The sequence below is a fragment of the Apodemus sylvaticus genome, chromosome 1 (genome assembly GCF_947179515.1).
Source record: "Apodemus sylvaticus chromosome 1, mApoSyl1.1, whole genome shotgun sequence".
Classification (NCBI taxonomy): domain Eukaryota; kingdom Metazoa; phylum Chordata; class Mammalia; order Rodentia; family Muridae; genus Apodemus; species Apodemus sylvaticus.
Window position 1 is genome coordinate 168,683,493 of NC_067472.1, and position 18,922 is coordinate 168,702,414.

General features: G+C 52.3%; 1 protein-coding gene across 6 annotated transcripts in view; it reads left to right on the plus strand.

Annotated features, from left to right (window-relative positions):
• Window positions 1–2,856: 2,856 nt before the first annotated feature.
• The window catches only part of Abcc8 (ATP binding cassette subfamily C member 8), a 75,170-nt gene continuing 59,104 nt past the window's right edge, over window positions 2,857–18,922 (plus strand). For 3 of the 6 annotated variants that reach the window (XM_052162510.1, XM_052162515.1, XM_052162524.1), the window contains exons 1-6: window positions 2,857–3,004; window positions 4,220–4,361; window positions 8,821–8,942; window positions 14,169–14,335; window positions 17,271–17,513; window positions 18,249–18,437. In XM_052162510.1, the coding sequence (XP_052018470.1) occupies window positions 2,857–3,004; window positions 4,220–4,361; window positions 8,821–8,942; window positions 14,169–14,335; window positions 17,271–17,513; window positions 18,249–18,437 (1,011 nt within the window). The remainder of the gene's footprint in view (window positions 3,005–4,219; window positions 4,362–8,820; window positions 8,943–14,168; window positions 14,336–17,270; window positions 17,514–18,248; window positions 18,438–18,922) is intronic. The other 3 variants (XM_052162530.1, XM_052162539.1, XM_052162550.1) reach the window with 2 other exon arrangements.

The window sequence follows — 18,922 nt, forward strand, 5'->3', positions numbered from 1 at the left end:
CAGCCCATTGGTTGGGATTGTTGGAAAGGTCCATTTCCTGAATTGCCACCTATTCCATTGCTGGCATTAACATCATGGGGACGCCCTCTGCGGTGGTCACAAGTTACCCAGTTAGCCACACAAAGGCCTGAGCAACATCGGCCCCAGAAGAGCCTCTCCCGCCCTGCGTGCCAGCGAGTGAGAATCGAGACTCTTAAATCAAGGTCGGTTTTTGTTCTGCCACAGGAAGGTTGAGAATTCTCAAAGTGGGGTGCCTTTGCTTAGAGTACGCTCCCAGCGCCTGCTGCAAGAGAAGCAGCGGGGTCTCCAGGGTTAGCGAGCCCGAGGCCCGCCCCTCACTGAATGCATGGGCGCAACTTCATTTCATCCGTAAAGGACGCCACACAGCGCATGCTCCTCCGAGCCTGTGTCCGAGAGACATTTCTGTGTCCGTGCTCTCCGTGCTTGCCCCACTGAAGCCCCAGGAAGGACAACACCATGCAGGCTGTGTGTTTTCAGAGGCCCTGTACTGGTGGGCATTTGAGGTGATTCTAGAGCCCAGCTACAAAGTAATTCTATCACACATCCTTGACAGCTACGGAGCGCCTCCTTGGGCAGCTGACACCATGATTTTCAAGTTTTTCTCAAACCCTTGTGTCAGGCAGTGGGCTGTGTTGTCTCACTGTAGAGCCAGCTGAGGAGAAACTTCCCTGGCAGCCACACGTGTCCCTGTAAACGGGTCCCCGAGACTGCAGACTAAACACGCTCCAGCCACTTCCAGATCTCCTCACTGGAACTTTACACGGACCACACCTTTTGTTTGCTGTAAGGACCCAGGAGAGGAAAGTGCAGGGTAGTTATAGACACAGAATGACTATAGAGAGCCTGCCCCCCAGCCCCCCACGTGCTAAGACCCTTTGATCCTGTGATCTCATCCCAACTCATAGGACTTCCTCCTCCCACACATTTAGAAATGAGGAAATTAGAGCTCAGAAAGGTGAGTGGTCCCAAACCACATAAGAGGTTGTGTCGGAGTCAGAATAGGGAATACTATCGAGTCATATGCTGTCTCACGATGGGGATGTGCTCCGAGAACTGTCACTAGGTGGCGCCACTGAGCACACGGCAACAGCGCCTCTGGTGACTGATAGCACTGAGATATCTATAGCAGCAGTAGGCAGTCTAGACTAGCATGCGCCCCCCCCTCCCCGCCCCGCCCTTGGCATGGATGCAGTCCTCAGTTGCCTGAAAGGTTGTGTATCCACCACAACAAGGCTGAGCATGTAACTGCACAAAGAATAATGCAGAAAATGTAGAGAAAATCTAGAATAATAGAAAACTCCATTTTAGGGCAGGAAGGTTATTGTGAGTTTGAGGCTAATCTGGGCCACACAGCGAATATAGGGCTACATAGCAAGATTCCATCGAGGAGGAGGAGGAGGAAGAGGAGGAGGAAGATGATTATATGTATATATTTGGTTTTTTGGATTTGGGGTTTTTTTTCGAGACAGGGTTTCTCTGTGTAGCCCTGGCTGTCCTGGAGCTCACTCTGTAGACCAGGCTGGCCTTGAACTCAGAAATCCGCCTGCCTCTGCCTCCCAAGTGCTGGGATTACAGGCGTGTGCCACCACCACCCAGCGATAATTATGATGATATAAGGAAAAAGGAATGATAGAGCCCACAGCAATGGGAGTGGGTACATACACGTGCTTATAGTATCACATCCACAGGCAAAACCAGAAAGAATAAACATCTGGCCCATACTTGCTTGCTCTCTGGTCCTCCCTTGCTTGCTCTCTGGTCCTCCCTTGCTTGCTCTCTGGTCCTCCCTTGCTTGCTCTCTGGTCCTCCCTTGATGGCTCTCTGGTCCTCCCTTGATGGCTCTCCTAGTGCTCACCTAGCTCTCTCCACTCTTATACAGCAGAGGGCTCTGTTCATGAAATAGTGTTGCCCACAGTGAGCTGGGTCTTCCCACACCAATTAATAATCAAGACCGTTACCCACAGACATGCCCACCGGCCAGACTGATCTAGGCAATTCCTCAATTGAGGCTCCTAATTGATTCTAGGTTGTGACAAGTGGACAATTAAAACCTCTCAGGCACTGGGGAGATGTCTCTGTGGTTAAGAGTGCTTCCATGGGTTCTCTTGAGGAACCCGAGTTCTGTTCCCAGTAACACCCGTGCCAGGCAGCTCTCAGCCACCAATAACTCCAGCTTCAGGGGACCCAAGTTTCTCTTCTGGCCTCTACTGTTACCTGCACACACACACACACACACACACACACACACACCCCGCAGATGTAAAACAAATCTTTAAACAAACAAAACAAGACAAAACCTAATCACCACAAGGGAAGAGATCTGGGTTCCCACTGGCTACCAAGGACACCTTAAATTTGGGGGGGGGGGGGGCGGGGAGAAGACTGGGACAGGCTGTGAGGTCACTCTGCCACCCCGCACCAGAGACACTTGGAAAATGCCCAAGCACCCTCCTAAGTTCAAGTTCTTCACAGTTTCTTTGGACCGAATCAGGTGCGGGCTTGTGCCACTCTGTTCCCATGGGGACCCCTCTCATCTACATCCAGCTGAGCCGAGCTCCAGCGAATCTACATTCGGGAATCCCAAATCCACGCACTCCGGGCTCACCCGGATCATCTTAGTTACGACTCCCACTCAGACACCACCTCGCCCGCGCACCCAGCACACGTGCGCATTGGGTGAGACCCCACCCTCACCCCACAAGAGCAGCTGAAAGGGCGGGGCCCAGCGGCAGGTGGGGGCGGGGCGGGGCGGGCCGTGCGGGAGCCCAGGGCTCTGCGAGGGACAGAGGCGCGGGAGGCGCGCGGAGCCTGAGCCGAGCCCGTGCGCGCGCCACCATGCCCTTGGCCTTCTGCGGCACCGAGAACCACTCGGCCGCCTACCGGGTGGACCAAGGTGTCCTCAATAACGGCTGCTTCGTGGACGCGCTCAACGTGGTGCCACATGTCTTCCTGCTCTTCATCACCTTCCCCATCCTCTTCATCGGTGAGCGCGCGCGCCGCGATGGAGGGAGGGAGGACGCGCGGGCGGAAGGACGAGTGCCCGGGGTGGGGGTGGCGCGCGGCCCCGGCGGTCCTGCACCACGGGGCTCGCCGGTCTTCCTGGGTCCCCGGCTATGCGTCTCCTCCCTCGCACCCTCCCCCATCCCTGAACCCGCGCCAGACAGGATGGGTGCTAGCGACCTTAGGGATCCCCAAGTTTTGCTACTGCTCAGAGTAGGTCGCGAAGGAATCGGCCTTACCCTGAGTGGCGCTGCCGAGGGAGCCAGCCTATCCTTTCCCGGGGCCCGTGCTGCTGTCACTGCCGCAACTAGACTCAGGCGGGAGCGCAGGCTCCAGCCAGGGAGGTTGGTAGTGGAAGCCAGCGAGCCTCGAGCTGTCCCGGCGGCCCGAATTCCCGACTTTGGCTAGAGCCTTTCCCCGGCCCGGGGTCCATTCCACGAAGCAAGGAGATAGAGTTTGGGTGTCTGTATCCCGCCACCCCACAAGGCGCTAGTCCTCTTCGTGTAACTTCTGCAGGACAATGTGAGTCAACTCAGATCAGATTCAGCACCCCCTTCAACTCCCAGCGCTAGTCAGAAAGTGGTCTACAAAGTTGGGCGCCCAGGCCAAGTCCCCGAATCAATTTCTCAGGCCAATCAGCTCTGTTCAAAGAGAGTGTTGACCGTTCTTTTACGTTAATTAAGAGAAATAGCAAATCTTTAAAACTCTTTAGGGAAGAAGGCTGAGGTGGCCATTGAACTAAAATTAGTAAAAGGTTGCTGAACCGGGCTATCCTGGAAATCCCGGTTCTTAGGAGGCGGAGGCAGGAGGATCAGGGAGTTTATGGTCATCTTCAGCTACACAGGAAGACCCTATCTCAAAAATAAAGAGCTGCTCCAGAAGGAAGCTGCTAGTTACTGACAAAGATAAATGATTAGCCAGAAATAGCAAGGAAACACGCAATACATGCCCATGTGTGTATCGGAAACAGAACAGAATGGGCAGCCAGTCACACAGAGGTCAGCGTGGCACCTGCTTAGGGCCAGGCTGCAGGGCCAGGCTGCAGGGCCCGGATATTCAGTTCATAGGCTCAGCCTGGGGACGTCGGATTTGTATGGTCTCCCTGTCACCACGCTGGACCTCCTCTCCCTGTCACCACGCTGGACCTCCTCTCCCTGTCACCACGCTGGAGCTCCCACCTTCCGCATCTCTCCTGCAGGGTGGGGCAGCCAGAGCTCCAAGGTGCACATTCACCACAGCACCTGGCTCCACTTCCCGGGCCACAACCTGCGCTGGATCCTCACCTTCATGCTGCTCTTCGTCCTCGTGTGTGAGATCGCTGAGGGCATCCTGTCTGACGGGTAAGAGAGTCACTGAGGACCGAGGAGGGAGCGGACCTGCTCCAGGGGACTTCCGGGGAAGGCGGAGGAGGCCCTCCCTGTGCCTGCTCACACACCTTCCATAACTTCCATAACGCAGTACCTTGTCCATGACATCCTGTAACTGTGTGAACTGTGCCAGGCCTTAGACACACATGAGATGCAAGGCATGCTGTCAGGCAGGATAAAGGGAATGCAGATTTCTGTCCCAGTTCCCCGTGAGACCATTGTAGAGCCTGTCGGAGCGCCCCAGCTGCTGTGGGCAATACCTGGTCTCTCTGAAGGTGACGGAAGTGCGTGAGGGGACAGTAAAGTGTGCCACTTGTTCTTCCTGAAGGCCTCCCCTTGGTTCCCTTTCATTTACAGGATTCTGTCCCTGGATCGCTGGGCCATCATCTTGGTCCTGATGACACAGCCCCACTGCCTCTAGCCCCGTTCTTATCCCCACACCCACCCCTTCCCTCACCTCTCCTACAGACGGAAATGGATGTCCAAGTTTCCATTCGCAAAGCTGTCAGGATGTGAGATCTGGGGTGCCCGTCCTCTTTGTATTCACAGTGCACAGCCCACAAAAGCTCTGCAAACATGGACTCCTAGAAGGATAAATCAAATCAGACCACACGGACAGGATCTGGGAGGAGGCGGTCAGAAGGCAGTGTCCGATAGGTCCCATGGTGGAGGGGGCTTTGGAGCTGAGCCTGGATGGGTGACAAGTGTCCTGTTGTGGGGTGGGGCTGGGGGGTGGGAGAGACTACGGCACTGGAGGGAGAGGGGTGAGGAACAGGCATGCCTGGGCGCGGCAGAGGTGGCAAGCATGACTTAGGCCTAGGGGAAAGCTGGGTGTGCAGAGATGGTCTAGGGAATGAGGCTAGCCCACGGGGGATAGAGGAACGAAGAAGGCTGAGGCAGTAGACACCTGCAAGGAAGCCATGGCACTGGCTGAGCATCAGATCTGGGGCTAAGAGGAGGACTTCGGTCTGTCCGAGCTGAATTTAACTTGCAGCTTTGAGATGAGAGAGGTGGCTTCGGCACAGCACTCCTGGACGGAAGGCTAAGTGTGTGCTGGACAGGCAGAGGGAGGCAGGAGGAGTCAGAGGGTAGGGGAAGGATGGCTGCGGTGGGAGATGAAGTGTGTCCTCAGAGAGGGACAGAATGGAGGAGTCGGGGAGCCTCGGGGACTGTGTCGGGAGGGGTTGTCACAGTTGTGGGTAGACACTGGATGGAGCATCAGAGGCCCAGCTCCTCTGAGCTGAAGTTAGACTGTGCTCAACCCTGCAGCTGTCCCCAGGGTCCAGGCATCAGCACTAATTGCATCCCTTGCCTCGACAAGGCACCAGGTCCTACTGCTGACCAAAGCCTCCCAGACCAACAAGAATATCAGAAGAGATTCTAATACTTAAGTAGCAGGTAATAAGTCTGTACCCCCTCCCCAGGACCCTGCCAAAGTGGCACTATATACTAAGGAAAGGGATTCATGAGCCCTTAGGCCACCAGTAATACCTCTAGGTTATAGTTGGTGACATATATGGGTGACAGGAACATATCCCCCCCCACTGGAGAGGAGGGAGCCCTGGGCCTTCTGCTCAGTGCCAACGGTGGGACCTGTGTGTCACTCTGCCTTTCTGTGCTGTGTCTTTTCTACCTGTGAGCCCTGCAGCCTTCGCTTGCCCATTTGAGGGAGGTAAAATGAGAAAACAGAAAAGACCCAGAACCCAGTCACAGAGCCTGGGACAGAGGATCTATGCCCAGGACATGGGGACTGGCAGGAAACAGCCCAGTCACCCACTTGGGCTACGACCCACACCCCCGACCCGGATGGCTGTGCCTTGTGCCCAGGCCTGCTCAGTGTGTCCCTGCAAGGCACGATGCTTGCCCGCAGCTGGACATTGGGCCTCCTGGTCTTCGGGGCCAACACCCCTGAGTCAGCAAGTGTGAGGAAGGCGGTGATTGGTGATGGCATAGACCTGACCTGTGGCTCCCATTTTCACACTGGCCTATGGCATGTGGGGGTGGAGCTGGTAACCGTCTCCAGCTGGGATGTGGCTTAGACTGAGCCACATTCAGTGAATAGCTGAGGTATCTTCAGTCTGAGGCAGCTGTGCCTGCGTGTGGTCCTGTCAATGCCGAGCAGCCAGAGTAGTGCAGGTGATTGAGAAGGGGGTGGGGAGAATACGGGAGAGTATTTTCCCCGAATGCCGGCTCGTATAAAGAAAACGTTCACCTCCGTTCTTCCCTTCTTCAGCCTAAGCATCTAAGATCTGTTGGAACTGAGGCTGCGGTATGCTTGTTCCGATTATATGTCTTAGATTCACTCCAGCATCGTTTCTAGTATAGAGGCAGGGGTTCTGAAGACCCTGTCCCTGGTGGAGGTTGCCTGTCCCTTTGCATCTCCACTATTAGTCGCAAGCCCTTTTGCTGAGATGTAATAGCAAGGTTTAAAGGACATCAGTGACCGTCTCCCTTGGTTTTGGAGCCTGGTACATCCCCAGGCGCCCAGGCTTCCCCACTGTCTTCTGTGGCTCAGCCATCCTGTCCGCAGGAACACAAAGTGGCTGCCCTGTTGTGAGCATCCCATAGGAAGGGAGGGAGGGAGGGAGGAGGGAGGGAGGGAGGGAGGCTCAAGCTTGGGAGAGCAGGCTCCAGCTGCCCCTCTTCCTTACAGGGGAGGCAAGCTCTATAGACACGGCCACCCTCACACCGACCCGGCAAAGGGCTATGGAGTTGGCGGCCTGCTTAAGGCGGTCGCGGCCTATTCCGAGGGGCTGGAGAACCTGTGGTTCTTCCTCAGACAGCAAGGGGGGACACTTTTTACTAAGAGTCCATGCTCCTACACGGCTTCATGTGGCCCTTCCAGAGTCCCCAGGGTTCAGACAAGGTGCGCTTCTCCACACGGCACGACATCTCTGCTAACCGAATACTTCTTCTTCAAAGCCCAGCCTGCTTCCACCTCTTCTGGGACGCTTTCCCTGGCGGGTGCCCCCCTCCCTTGTGTTCCCTCAGCCTTCAGCCCATGTGGAGTAGCCCTACTGTGGACTGCTGAGTCAGATAGACGCTCTGGTCTTTGCCCCAGCGTAGCCTCTCCAGGCCAAGGGTTCTTGGCTTGCTGGGTCCAGCAGGATAGGATAGGATAGGATATACATATATATATAATTAATATATAATATACTATATTATAATACTATACTACTATACATATAGTAGTATGTATAGTCGTATATATAATATAGTATAGTAGTATAGTATGTATAATCTAGTATATTATAGTGTATATAGTATATATAGTATACTATATATAGTATAGTATATATAGCATGGTTTATATAGTATAGTATATATAGTATATTATAGTATATATAGTATAGTGTATATAATATAGTATAGTACATATAGTATAGTATATATAGTATAGTATAATACTATCTATATAGTATGAATATATATAGTATAGTATATATATACTATATATAGTATAGTATAAATAGAATGGTTTGTATAGTATAGTATATATAGTATAGTGTTTATAATATAGTATAGTACATATTGTATAGTATAGAATATATAGTATAGTGTATATAATATAGTGTAGTATAGATAATATAGTATATATAGTATAGTATATATAGTATAGCAGTATAGCAGTAGCAAGGACATAACTGAGGCAGCAGGCTGAAACCGGCCCTCTGGGGATGGAGAGGGTTTCCAACATTTCTGGTGTAGAAAGAACAGGCTGGGTGGTGCTAGAAAGGTTGTGGCATCCCTGTGGCCTGATGCTTTAGCGCTGGACTTGGCTGTGTCTGTGTTTTGCTGTCCGTAGAAAGGGTGTGATCAAGAAAGCTAAGGCAACCTCTTGGCCTTCTTGGTGGAAGCTGAGGTCTAAGAGTAGAGCTGTCCCCAAGTGTGCATTGTCACTGTGCCCACACCAGCTCACACAGAGGCACTGAGTCAAAGCAAGGTGCCAGTATCTAGTAGTCTTTGTCCCTCACCCCCAAGGAGAGCAAAGGCCTGGTCTTGGACATGTGGCTTAGCCAATCTGTACCTCAATTCCTTTGATTAAATTATACCATGACTGGGTGCCCACTTTGTGGGGCTTAATTAAAGAATATATCGCTCACCAGGTACTTAGAATCATGCTGGGCACAGGGTGGATACTCAGCTAACCTGGACCACTCCTGGCATCGTTAGTACAGTGCCCACAGACAGTGCCAGTGCTGACCTGTGCTGCTCCTGTTAAATGGGGCTGGTACTAAGCAAATTGGGATGCACAGAATGTTTGGGACACAGGCTGGGAAGAATTACCAGCCTATGAAGGGATGCCGTGGTTATCCGAGACACTCCTGTGTGTTAACAGTAAGCACAAGACCTGTGCTGCCCTACTGTGTGCTGGCCACATCCACATCCCACATCCCCTCTCTCAGTTCTCCTCTTTGTTCTCCCGTCACAGGGTGACAGAATCCCGCCACCTCCACTTGTACATGCCAGCCGGGATGGCGTTCATGGCCGCCATCACCTCTGTGGTCTACTATCATAACATCGAGACCTCTAACTTCCCCAAGCTGCTGATCGGTAAGGACGTGGGGAAGCCTTTCTTCCTCCAGCCAACATTTACTGAGACTCAATCCAGGCAACTAGTCCAGGTCTCTGCCTCCATGGAGCTTGCGGTCCGGAGGAGGAGACAGATGGGCAAAGATAGTCCATGAACCAAGGAGCAAGTGCTGAGGATGCTGGGAAGGAAAGCAAGCTGCTCAGGGAGGAGGGTGGTGGGTGTGGTTATCCCTGCAGGGCAGCAGGGAGGCTCAAAGCAGAGACTGTGAGATCAACACAGCCAAGCCCAGTGAGCAGCTGTGGAAAGCTGGGGTCCAACCACCCGGTGACAGGTGTCTCTGGTCACTAAGATGGCCTCGGGGTAGGAGGAAAGGACAAGATGAGGATCAGGGTTTCAGGACTATTGGATCTGAAACATCACCAAGATGGTCAACTCCAGGGTCAGGGAGACAGTCAGGTAAAGGAACTGGGTGTTTAGGGGAGGGTGGGGCGGGAGATGTGTTCAGCAGATGGGCTTATGGGTGGCATCTGACGCCTGGATGAAGTCTCGTAGGGAGCAGAGAAAGGCCTGGGACCGAACCCTAAGGCTGGCTGACTCTTAAGACACTCAGCTTGCAGCCTCTGGCATGAATGACAGGGCGCCAGGCAGAAGCAGCAGCCGTGCTGCCTGCCCTGTACCGAGTGTGTCCCGCTGTCTGGGCTCTGCGCTCCACACCTCCCTGCATGGTGCCTCACTAATACCCCAGGAGCTCTGTCGGAGCCATGGCTCCCTCCCCTGTGTGCCATAAAGATATGAAATAGGAAGGTTTGAAACAACACCAGCAAGCACTCACTGAGCTTTCCTACACGCCAGGTTCACATTAACTCAACCCTTGCTGCAGCCCTGCGAGGTGGGTCCCATTAGTCTCCTTCTACAGAGCAGGAAGTCTACCTTCAGGGCATGGGAGACTTGGTCTAGTCTATTCTTGCGCCCAGTTGCATCACCAAAACCAGGCCTCTGAGCAGGCTTCTAGCTGCTTCTAAGGGTCTCAAGCTGTGTTCTCACCACCAAAGTCTGTGGCTCTGCCAAGGCGTGGCCTACAGCCGTTTGCACTTACCTCAGATCCTGTGTCAGCAAGCTTCTGGTGTCCATGGGTCACTAGAATCGGGAGCTCTCTGTGCTGAAGTGACATGGCTGCCTTGCCTTGGGGCAGGTGACATTTTCATACTGTCCTGTCACAGGTCTACCTTCCTATTTAGGTGCAATGGTCCACCAGGACCCTCCAGCCATGCCCCTGCCCCAGGACCCCATGTGAGTGGATGGGTATGTCTGGAGTAGCAGCCAGAAGGTCAGATGCAGCTCCAAGCTTCAGACAGCAATCCCCAAGAGGACCCTCCCGCACCTGACCTAGCAGGACCTGGCTAAGCTGAGTCTTATGAACACCTGAAAACTAGTATTCCAATTTTCCAACACGCATTCGGGATTCCATCTTCCAGGCACAATACAGCACCATGGATGGTTCTATACCTTCCAAGAAATCAGTGATTTCTTCCCTTTCCTCAGCTCTTCTGGTCGAGTTTTGCCCTCCCAGGAGAAACTCCATAGGTTTAGAAATTCTAGATCAGGCAAAGGAGTGGAGAGGGGCAGGGGGGGGGGGGGTTGCTAAGCTACAGGTTCATGGAAAAGCCACCCGATTTGGAGGCCTGCCTCTGGTCACAGGCTGGAGTCCCACAGTTTAAACTAGCCCATGACATGTGATCCTGGGGCCCCAGAGGACCCTGAAGAAAGACGTGAGCTGAGAAGGGGGGACAGACAGAAAGGAGAGGCAGGCTTCAGGGAGAGCTGACAGCGTGGTGGTGCGGAAAGGCCCTGAGGAACAGAGCACACAAAGAGATCTCAAAGAGAGAACGGCTGCAGGCAAGAAGGCAGGAAGGAGCTGGAATCGGCCGGCAGAAGGCCGCACAGGGCACCGGTCACAGGGCACTGGTCCTCTCTCAGTAGTGATAGGCAGTTGATGGCCTTTTGTTGTTGTTGTTGTTGTTGTTGCTTTTTCGTTTCTTCCTATCTTTGTAATAAGGTCTCCCTATATAGCCCTGGTTGGTCTCAAACTTGAGGTTTTCTTGCTTCTTTTTGGGTTTCCTGTGTGTGCTCATATGTATATAACACGGTATGGACCACGTCAGCCACCATGTGTGCGATCACTGTGCAGCCGTCACCACTGTCCGTCTGTCTCCAGGACCTTCCGCCTTCCCAAACCAACGCTCTAAACTGTGTAAACACTGACGCCTCCTTCTCCCTTCCCTAGCCCGCAGACCTAGCATTCCGTTCTCTGTCTTTATAGAACTTCATTAAGGACTTTTTAATCCTCTTGTCATTTATTTACTTAGAATAATTATTCCAAGTTTTGCATGTTGTAGGATGCATCAAAGTTTCCTTCCTTTAAGGTTAAATGATATTCCATCATCTGGCTAGACCATATTTTGCTATCCATTCATCTATTGGTGGATATTTGGATGTCTCTCACTCTTGTATATTATTATTGTTCTTGTTGTTGCTGCTGTTGTTGTGGTGGTGGTGATGGTGGTTTCTTTGCATTGATTTCTTTGTTATTGTTGATGGGTTGCTTGGTTTTTTGAGGCAGGATCTCATGTTGACCAGATTAGCTTCAAACTCACCATGACTTTGAACTCCTGATCCTCCTCCTTCCCACTGCCAAATGCTAGGATAACAGAGATGTGCCACGTGTCTGTCCTTGAGAACTGTGAATGATGGTTGTGACCGTGGGTGCAATGAGAGCTTTTGAACATGACTATATGAAGGTCATATTGGAGTAGAGGGAGGGCAAGGAGAAGTGATAACTAGTCACAAAGTTCCTGAGGTGAGGACATGATGGTAGCCTTGATGTGGTAAGGCATGGAGGGCGTGCAGTGGTGGGTTCCAGATGTGCGGGCGAGATGTACAGGACCTGGGAGTGGGAGACAAATGGAGAGAAAGGTCAAGGGGTCTAAAGCCTAGAACTCTCCAGATCCCCACCCACACTTACTGCCTGGCTGCTGCTTCTCTCAGCCCAGTGGGTGTTTCTGTTTTCCAGAGACAGGTTGGCACTTGGCACTGTGGGAGGGGACAATCCCCCACCAACTTCCTCTGTGCCCTTGCAGAAGACACTTGGGCTCTTTGAGCCTTGGTTTGCCATCTGCATAGGAACACTAAGTTCTCCTTGCCTAAGTCACAGACTTGTTATAGAACCCAGACACAGAGGCCCAGCCCGAGTCTCTGCCCCAGCAGGCGGCCCTCTCATTCTCTGCAAAAGACACTCCCCCTGAGGATCCCTGAAGCCTGGAGACCTGCACAAGTGAGGGGCCATCACCACAGCCCTGAGCGAGGGCCCTTGCCCTCTCTCCTCGTGCCCACCCTCCGTCGTGGCCACGCGGCGAGGCCTGGTGTCTTGACCTGCTTCTCAGCCCACAGCCAGGCCAAACAGATCCCATTTTGTTCTCAAACGATGGCTTGATGACTCTGGGGTGGAGGTCAGAGTGCAAATCTCACTCACTGTGGCCTGGCTGGTGTGTGTGTGTGTGTGTGTGTGTGTGTGTGTGTGTGTGTGTGTGTGAAGCTGGCCTCACTTGTCACCAGGGACAAGGGATGCTAGAGCTGGCCCTCATCAACATCCCCCAGGGCCACTCAGCTAGCTGTGCTGGGGTTTACTCTCACAAGCTGATAGTGACAAGCTGCCAGATTAGGGGGGAGGGGGAGAATTTAGGACAGAATCCACCCAGGGCTTCCAAAGCCTACTGCCCCAAATCTGAAATCCAGCTTTCATAAAAACATCAACAGCTAATACTCAAAGAGCAGCCATGCTCCACGCCAGGCTCCCGGTGCTAAATGCTTTCCACACATTGCTTCTTTGGACAGCGCTGTCACTGTCCCTAGTGATGGATGAGGAAATTCAAGTCTAAGTAGGTTACAGTGCCACGTGTGCTTGACCTTTTGACATTACAACATGATATGTACAAAATCTACACTTGAGGACTCTGTGCTGCCTGCAAAATAAAATCAGAAGTGTTTTAAGTTTGCAGTTTTGTGTTGGGCTGCATTCATAGCTTCCCTGAGCCACAGATTGGATGCACTTGGTGCTGCATGGTTAATCCAAGGCCAGCCAGCCGTTGTGTGTAAATCCAGTGAGTCTGGCTGCAGGGCTCTCGCTCCAATCACTGTACTGCACTGCCCCACGGAGCAGGAAGTCACTGTGTCCTCCATAGCCCCAGGCTTCCAAGTTGGGGTGCTGTGGACACTGGGCTGTGAGGAGAGGGACCTGGGCTGTCACCTTCTGGCCATCACAAGCTGCCAATGAACATGCCTAATTCATCTCTCGGGGCCTCAGTGTCCTTATCCAAAACAAACGGGATGGACTTAATGATCATTAAAATGTCCCCATCTTAACGGGAGTTAATGGGTTGGAAAATTCACCTGAGGTCACCACAGACTGGCTAGCCCAGCTCCACTGCTTAATGCCACTGTCTTAGTTAGGGTTTTACTACTGTGAACAGACACCGTGACCAAGGACAACATTTAATTGGGGCTGGCTTACAGGTTCAGAGGTTCAGTCCAGTATCATTACAATGGGAGTATGGCAGCATCCAGGCAGGCATGGTGCAGGAGGAACTGAGGGTTCTACATCTTCATCTGAAGGCTGCAAGCAGAATACTGGCTTCCAGGCAGCTAGGGTGAAGGTCTTAAGCCCACGCCCACAGTGACACACCTACTCCAACAAGGCCACACCTCCTAACAGTGCCAGTCCCCAGGGCCAAGTCCCATCATGGTCCTGCATGGGCTGCCCAACCTTCAGCAAGGAGCCTTAGTCCCCTTGAGTTGTTGAAGGGAGGTGACAAGCCACTTCCCTCTCAAGGTTGTGGTAAGGAATGAATGGGAAAACACATTAGAGTGCTTGCCGGGACTGGGCCTGTAGCTTAGCTGAATTCAAGGGGGATATCCCCACCACCATTGCTAATTTCCTAACCTGTTGGACTGGTAAGTTTCTTAGCATGTCTGTCATGAGTGTTATGATGCCTGGTCCGCATCTCACAGGGACGCTGGAGCCAAGTGTGGTGGCTCACACTTGTAATCCCAGCACTCGGGAGGTGGGGGCCAGACAACTAGAAGTTCAAGGTCACTCTCAGACAGGTGTGAGACTGTCTTGTATGTAGAGGTACATGCATACATGCTTGTACAGTGCACACAACATGCCGACTCCTCTCTGTCCTCCACAGCTCTGCTCATCTATTGGGCCCTGGCCTTCATCACTAAGACCATCAAGTTTGTCAAGTTCTATGACCACGCCATCGGCTTCTCTCAGCTGCGCTTCTGCCTCACGGGGCTTCTGGTGATCCTCTATGGGATGCTGCTGCTTGTGGAGGTCAACGTCATCCGGGTGAGGGTAAGCAGGGAAGTGGGAAACGTGGATCTGACCGAGGCAGGTCTGAGGAAGCGTGGATCTGACCCAGGGACACCTTGCCTCGGGCACTGCCTACACTCAGCAGAGCTCATGAGACCTCGCTGTATTGCTTGCCCAAGACAGGTCACTGAGGCCATAGGTAGATTTTAGGGGAGCCCTTCACCCCAGGTATGCAGAGGGAGAGGGAAGCGTGAGAAAGAGTTGACTCTCGCAGAGAAGAGGGAGCGTCTGCTCCTTTTGCTGGGCACAGGGGACTCAGTGGTGTGCTAGCTACTGCCATGTGCCTCTTATGTTCGGCTTGGTTGGTTTTTTTTACTTTTTTGAGACAAGGTATGCAGCCCAGGTTGCCATCAAACTTTCTACCCTCCTGCCTGAGCCTCCTGTCTTAGAGTTTTACTGCTGTGAAGAGACACCATGACCAAGGCAGCTCTTAAAGAGGACATTTAATTGGGGCTGGCTTACAGGTTCTAAGGTTCAGTCGATATTATTACGGTGGGAAGCATGGCAGCCTCCAGGCAGGCCTGGTGCAGGGGGAGCTGAGAGTTCTACCTCTTGTTCTGAAGGCAAACAAAAGACTGGCATCCTAAGATGAGGGTCTCAAAGTCCATCCCAACAAGGCCACGCCCACTCCAACAAGGCCCCGCCTAGTCCAACAAGGCCATGCCTACTACAACAAGGCCATGCCTACTACAGCAAGGCCATACCTACTCCAACAAGGCCACACCTCCTAAAAGCGCCACTCCCCGGGCCAAACTATTCAAACCACCACACCTCCTGAGTGCCTAGCTGTGTCTTGCTTTGCCATCTTTTGTTTTCTCCTTCTCTCTTCTCTTCTCTACTCCACCTAAGTACCTTCGCCTAACCCTGCTGTCCCGGGTGACTCAAACTAACAGCCTATATTTTTCCCATATTATTTTTACTAATATGACATCATTCACATCCATCTAAACAAGTATCTCCCCAGTGGTTTTCTGTCAACACACATAAGTAAAGATGCTTTTCCCTTCAATATTTGTTTTAAGATAATAGATCGTATTATATACCATGTTCTGAGTCATGGTCATCTCGGCCAGCGTTTCTTAGGGCCCCCTCCAAGCTGCCTGAGATGCAAGTGCAGTCTCTTCGTGGCTGTATAGTATTCCACCGCACAGACGCACTGTGATTGGTGCAGCTGTGGTTCTGTGGTCAGACATTCACTTCGCTCTCATGTTTTTGATGTCACACAGTGGTGTGTGGAACTACTAGCCTCTCTGTGTATTGCCGCTCTGTTTCTGTGGGAGAGACACCCAGGAAGGGAGTTGCTTAAGCAAAGGACATGAGCAAGCGTTTTAAAGTGAAACCAGTGTTACAGGCCGCTGGCAGAAGGCTGTGAGTGACCCACACTGAGGGAGACAGTCCTTTGCCTGCCCCCCAGCCACACAGGGGTGGTGACGCTCACTAGGCCTTCAGATGGCTGTAAACTGCTCTTGAATTAGCCTGTCAGGGTCTTCTGCTTTAGTTAGTGGTCCCCGGGAGAGATAACGTCCTTACATCCCCTCCCAGCAGCGACCCTGGGACGTGTGCGTCACTCCCTTAAATAACATGCTTGCGAACATGTGCCTGAGGCAGGACTTGAACCAGGTCCACACAACCTCAGGCTCTGCACACTGAGCAGGTCTTAGTCACTTTTGCTGTTGCTCTGACAGTGTATCTGATAAAACAGCTGAGGGCTCGCTGTTTAAGGGTAAGGTCACAGTGGCAGGAAAGACTTGGCAGGCCAGAGTGTGAAGCAACTGGTCACCAGAGACGTGCTGACGCAAGTGCTTAGCTTGATCTCTCTCTCTCTCTCTCTCTCTCTCAGTTTTTTGGGGAAGGATTTCTCTGTGTAGCTCTGATTGTCCTAGACCCACTTTGTAGACCAGGCTGGCCTTGAACTCACAGAGTTCCACCTGCCTCTGCCTCCTGAGTGCTGGGGTTAAAGGCGTGTACCATCACACTCAGCTTCTTGCCCTCTTTTTAAGAACATTTTGAAAGTATATTTTAATTATCCAGGCATTATCTGGATAATTATCAACTGATCACACCTTTAATGCCAGCACTTAGGAGGCAGAGGCAGGTGGATTTCTGTGAATTCTAGCTCTACATAGTTAGTTAATATAGGTCAACCAGAGCTACTTTGAGCTACAGTGAGACTCTCTCTCTCTCTCTCTCTCTCTCTCTCTCTCTCTCTCTCTCTCTCTCCATATAGATAGATAGATAGATATAGATATAGATATAGATATAGATATAGATATAGATATAGATATAGATATAGATATAGATATAGATATAGATATAGAGATATAGATATAGATATAGATATAGATATAGATATAGATATAGATGATATAGATAGATATAGATGATATAGATAGATATAGATGATATAGATAGATAGATATAGATACATACATATATACACATGTATATCTCACATGCATGTGTGTCTGGGGATGGGGGCATTTTGTATATGAGTACAGGTACCTGCAGAGATCATCACACCCCCAAGCCAGGCCAAGCATATACAAACCATCACACACATCTAGGGTGAATTTTCCTCCTTAATTAACCCAGTGTAGATGTGTCTTACAGACATGCCCAGAGGCTTGTCTCCTAGGTGATGTTGACAGGAAGCATTCACCATCATGCAATGGTGACCCCAGTTCTTCCCTAGCTCAGCTCAAACGCAGAGTCAGTGAACAGCCAGCCACAAGGCAAGGAAGCCACCGAGCCAGTGCCCAGGAGGCCCTTTTCCTGGAGTGGTTACAGGCCATAGATGGGCACATTTCCTGGTGGTCAAGTGCAGACCATCACACCTAGACCCTTGCTGGGTGATAGAGGACTTGCCCAACCCCCACCTCTGCCCCACACCCATGTGCCCCGCCCATGTGCCCCGCAGAGGTACATCTTCTTCAAGACACCGAGGGAAGTAAAGCCCCCCGAGGACCTGCAGGACCTGGGAGTGCGCTTCCTGCAGCCCTTCGTTAACCTGCTGTCCAAGGGCACCTATTGGTGGATGAATGCCTTCATCAAGACAGCCCACAAGAAGCCCATCGACCTGCGGGCCATCGGGAAGCTGCCCATCGCCATGAGAGCCCTCACCAACTATCAGCGACTCTGCGCAGCCTTCGATACCCAGGCGGTCAGTGAGTCCAGACACACCAGCCATCCGCTGCCTTACCACGCAGTCACAGATGAGGGTTTCAGAGGGTGGAAGGTCAAACCCCTGAGACCCAGGAAGGGGAAGAGTCTCACGCCAGTTGTACAGAAGTCTAGAGCCAAATATTCCTAGGTCATGATTGGAGTGGCTCTTACAGTTCAGGCCAGCATGACTAGAACGCTCACTTTTGAAATGGGGAAACTGAGGCTTGGTAAGGAATGTGGCTCTGCACAGCTCTCCCATCCCCTGGGCTCTTCCTTTTGAAGCACAGTGGCTGTAATGATGGAGGGTTCCACCCGGTGTGGAGCGTAAGGTGTTGGCCTGCTCCTTATACCATCACTGCAGGTTTGCCCAGGCTGGGGTCAGCTCTTACCAGTAAGGAGGAGGCGGAGGCCCTGCAACTCCATGCCCTGCCCAGCATTCCTTCAGTGTGTCTGCCTGGCACTCAGGGAAACATTGAAACAAACGTTAATGAGTGAGCATGGCAGACGCCAATCCATCAAGATGGCGCTATGCTGATCACGTGACTGCCTACCGGCACTGTGACTTGCTAATGCCTCTGGCCTCAGTTTCCCCATCTGGGCCTTCTCTGTTACAAATCTGTTGATACCACGAATTCCTACTGAAGTTCGCCTGTCCACAGACAGCATGGCCACAGGGGTTTCCCCAGGCAGAACCCTCAGCCACTCTGACCTGTCTGTGGGATTCTCTTGGCAGAGGAAGGACTCGCAGAGCCAGCAGGGTGCCCGGGCCATCTGGAGGGCTCTCTGTCATGCCTTTGGGAGACGCCTGGTCCTCAGCAGCACATTTCGCATCCTGGCTGACCTTCTGGGCTTTGCTGGACCACTCTGTATCTTTGGGATCGTGGACCACCTCGGGAAGGAGAACCATGTCTTCCAGCCCAAGGTGGGTCACGCTTGGGGCAGGGCGAGGCAGCCCCTAGAAGGTTCGCCCCACAAGTCTCTTGTGTAGATGTGTGTATGAGTTTGAGAGGCCATGTTAGCCATGGCTGGCTGGGTGGGAGGCTCTCCAGCATTGTCAAGTTCTGGAAGAGGCTCGGTGTCCTGTCGACTGAAATGCTGAGAGGAGAGTTTGTGCCCCCGGGAGATTCTTGGTGCCTGACTGTCAGCCAGCTGCCTTCAGTTTGGGGACCCTAGCTCTCTGAGACATTTCAGTCACACACAGGCCCTTGTGACGCTGAGTGTAATGAGGGTGGTGCCCTGTATGTGATATTCCTTCACCCTGGAGCTCCGACCTCCTCAGGAAGTTTTAATAGTTTTCTCCAAACGTAATTAACCAGCTGAGCACTCCTGAGTTAGAAATCCCAGACAGGTACAGTCTGTGGGTCTGACTTGCCCAGAATCTGCTTATTGATCCCAGTGTGCGCTGGC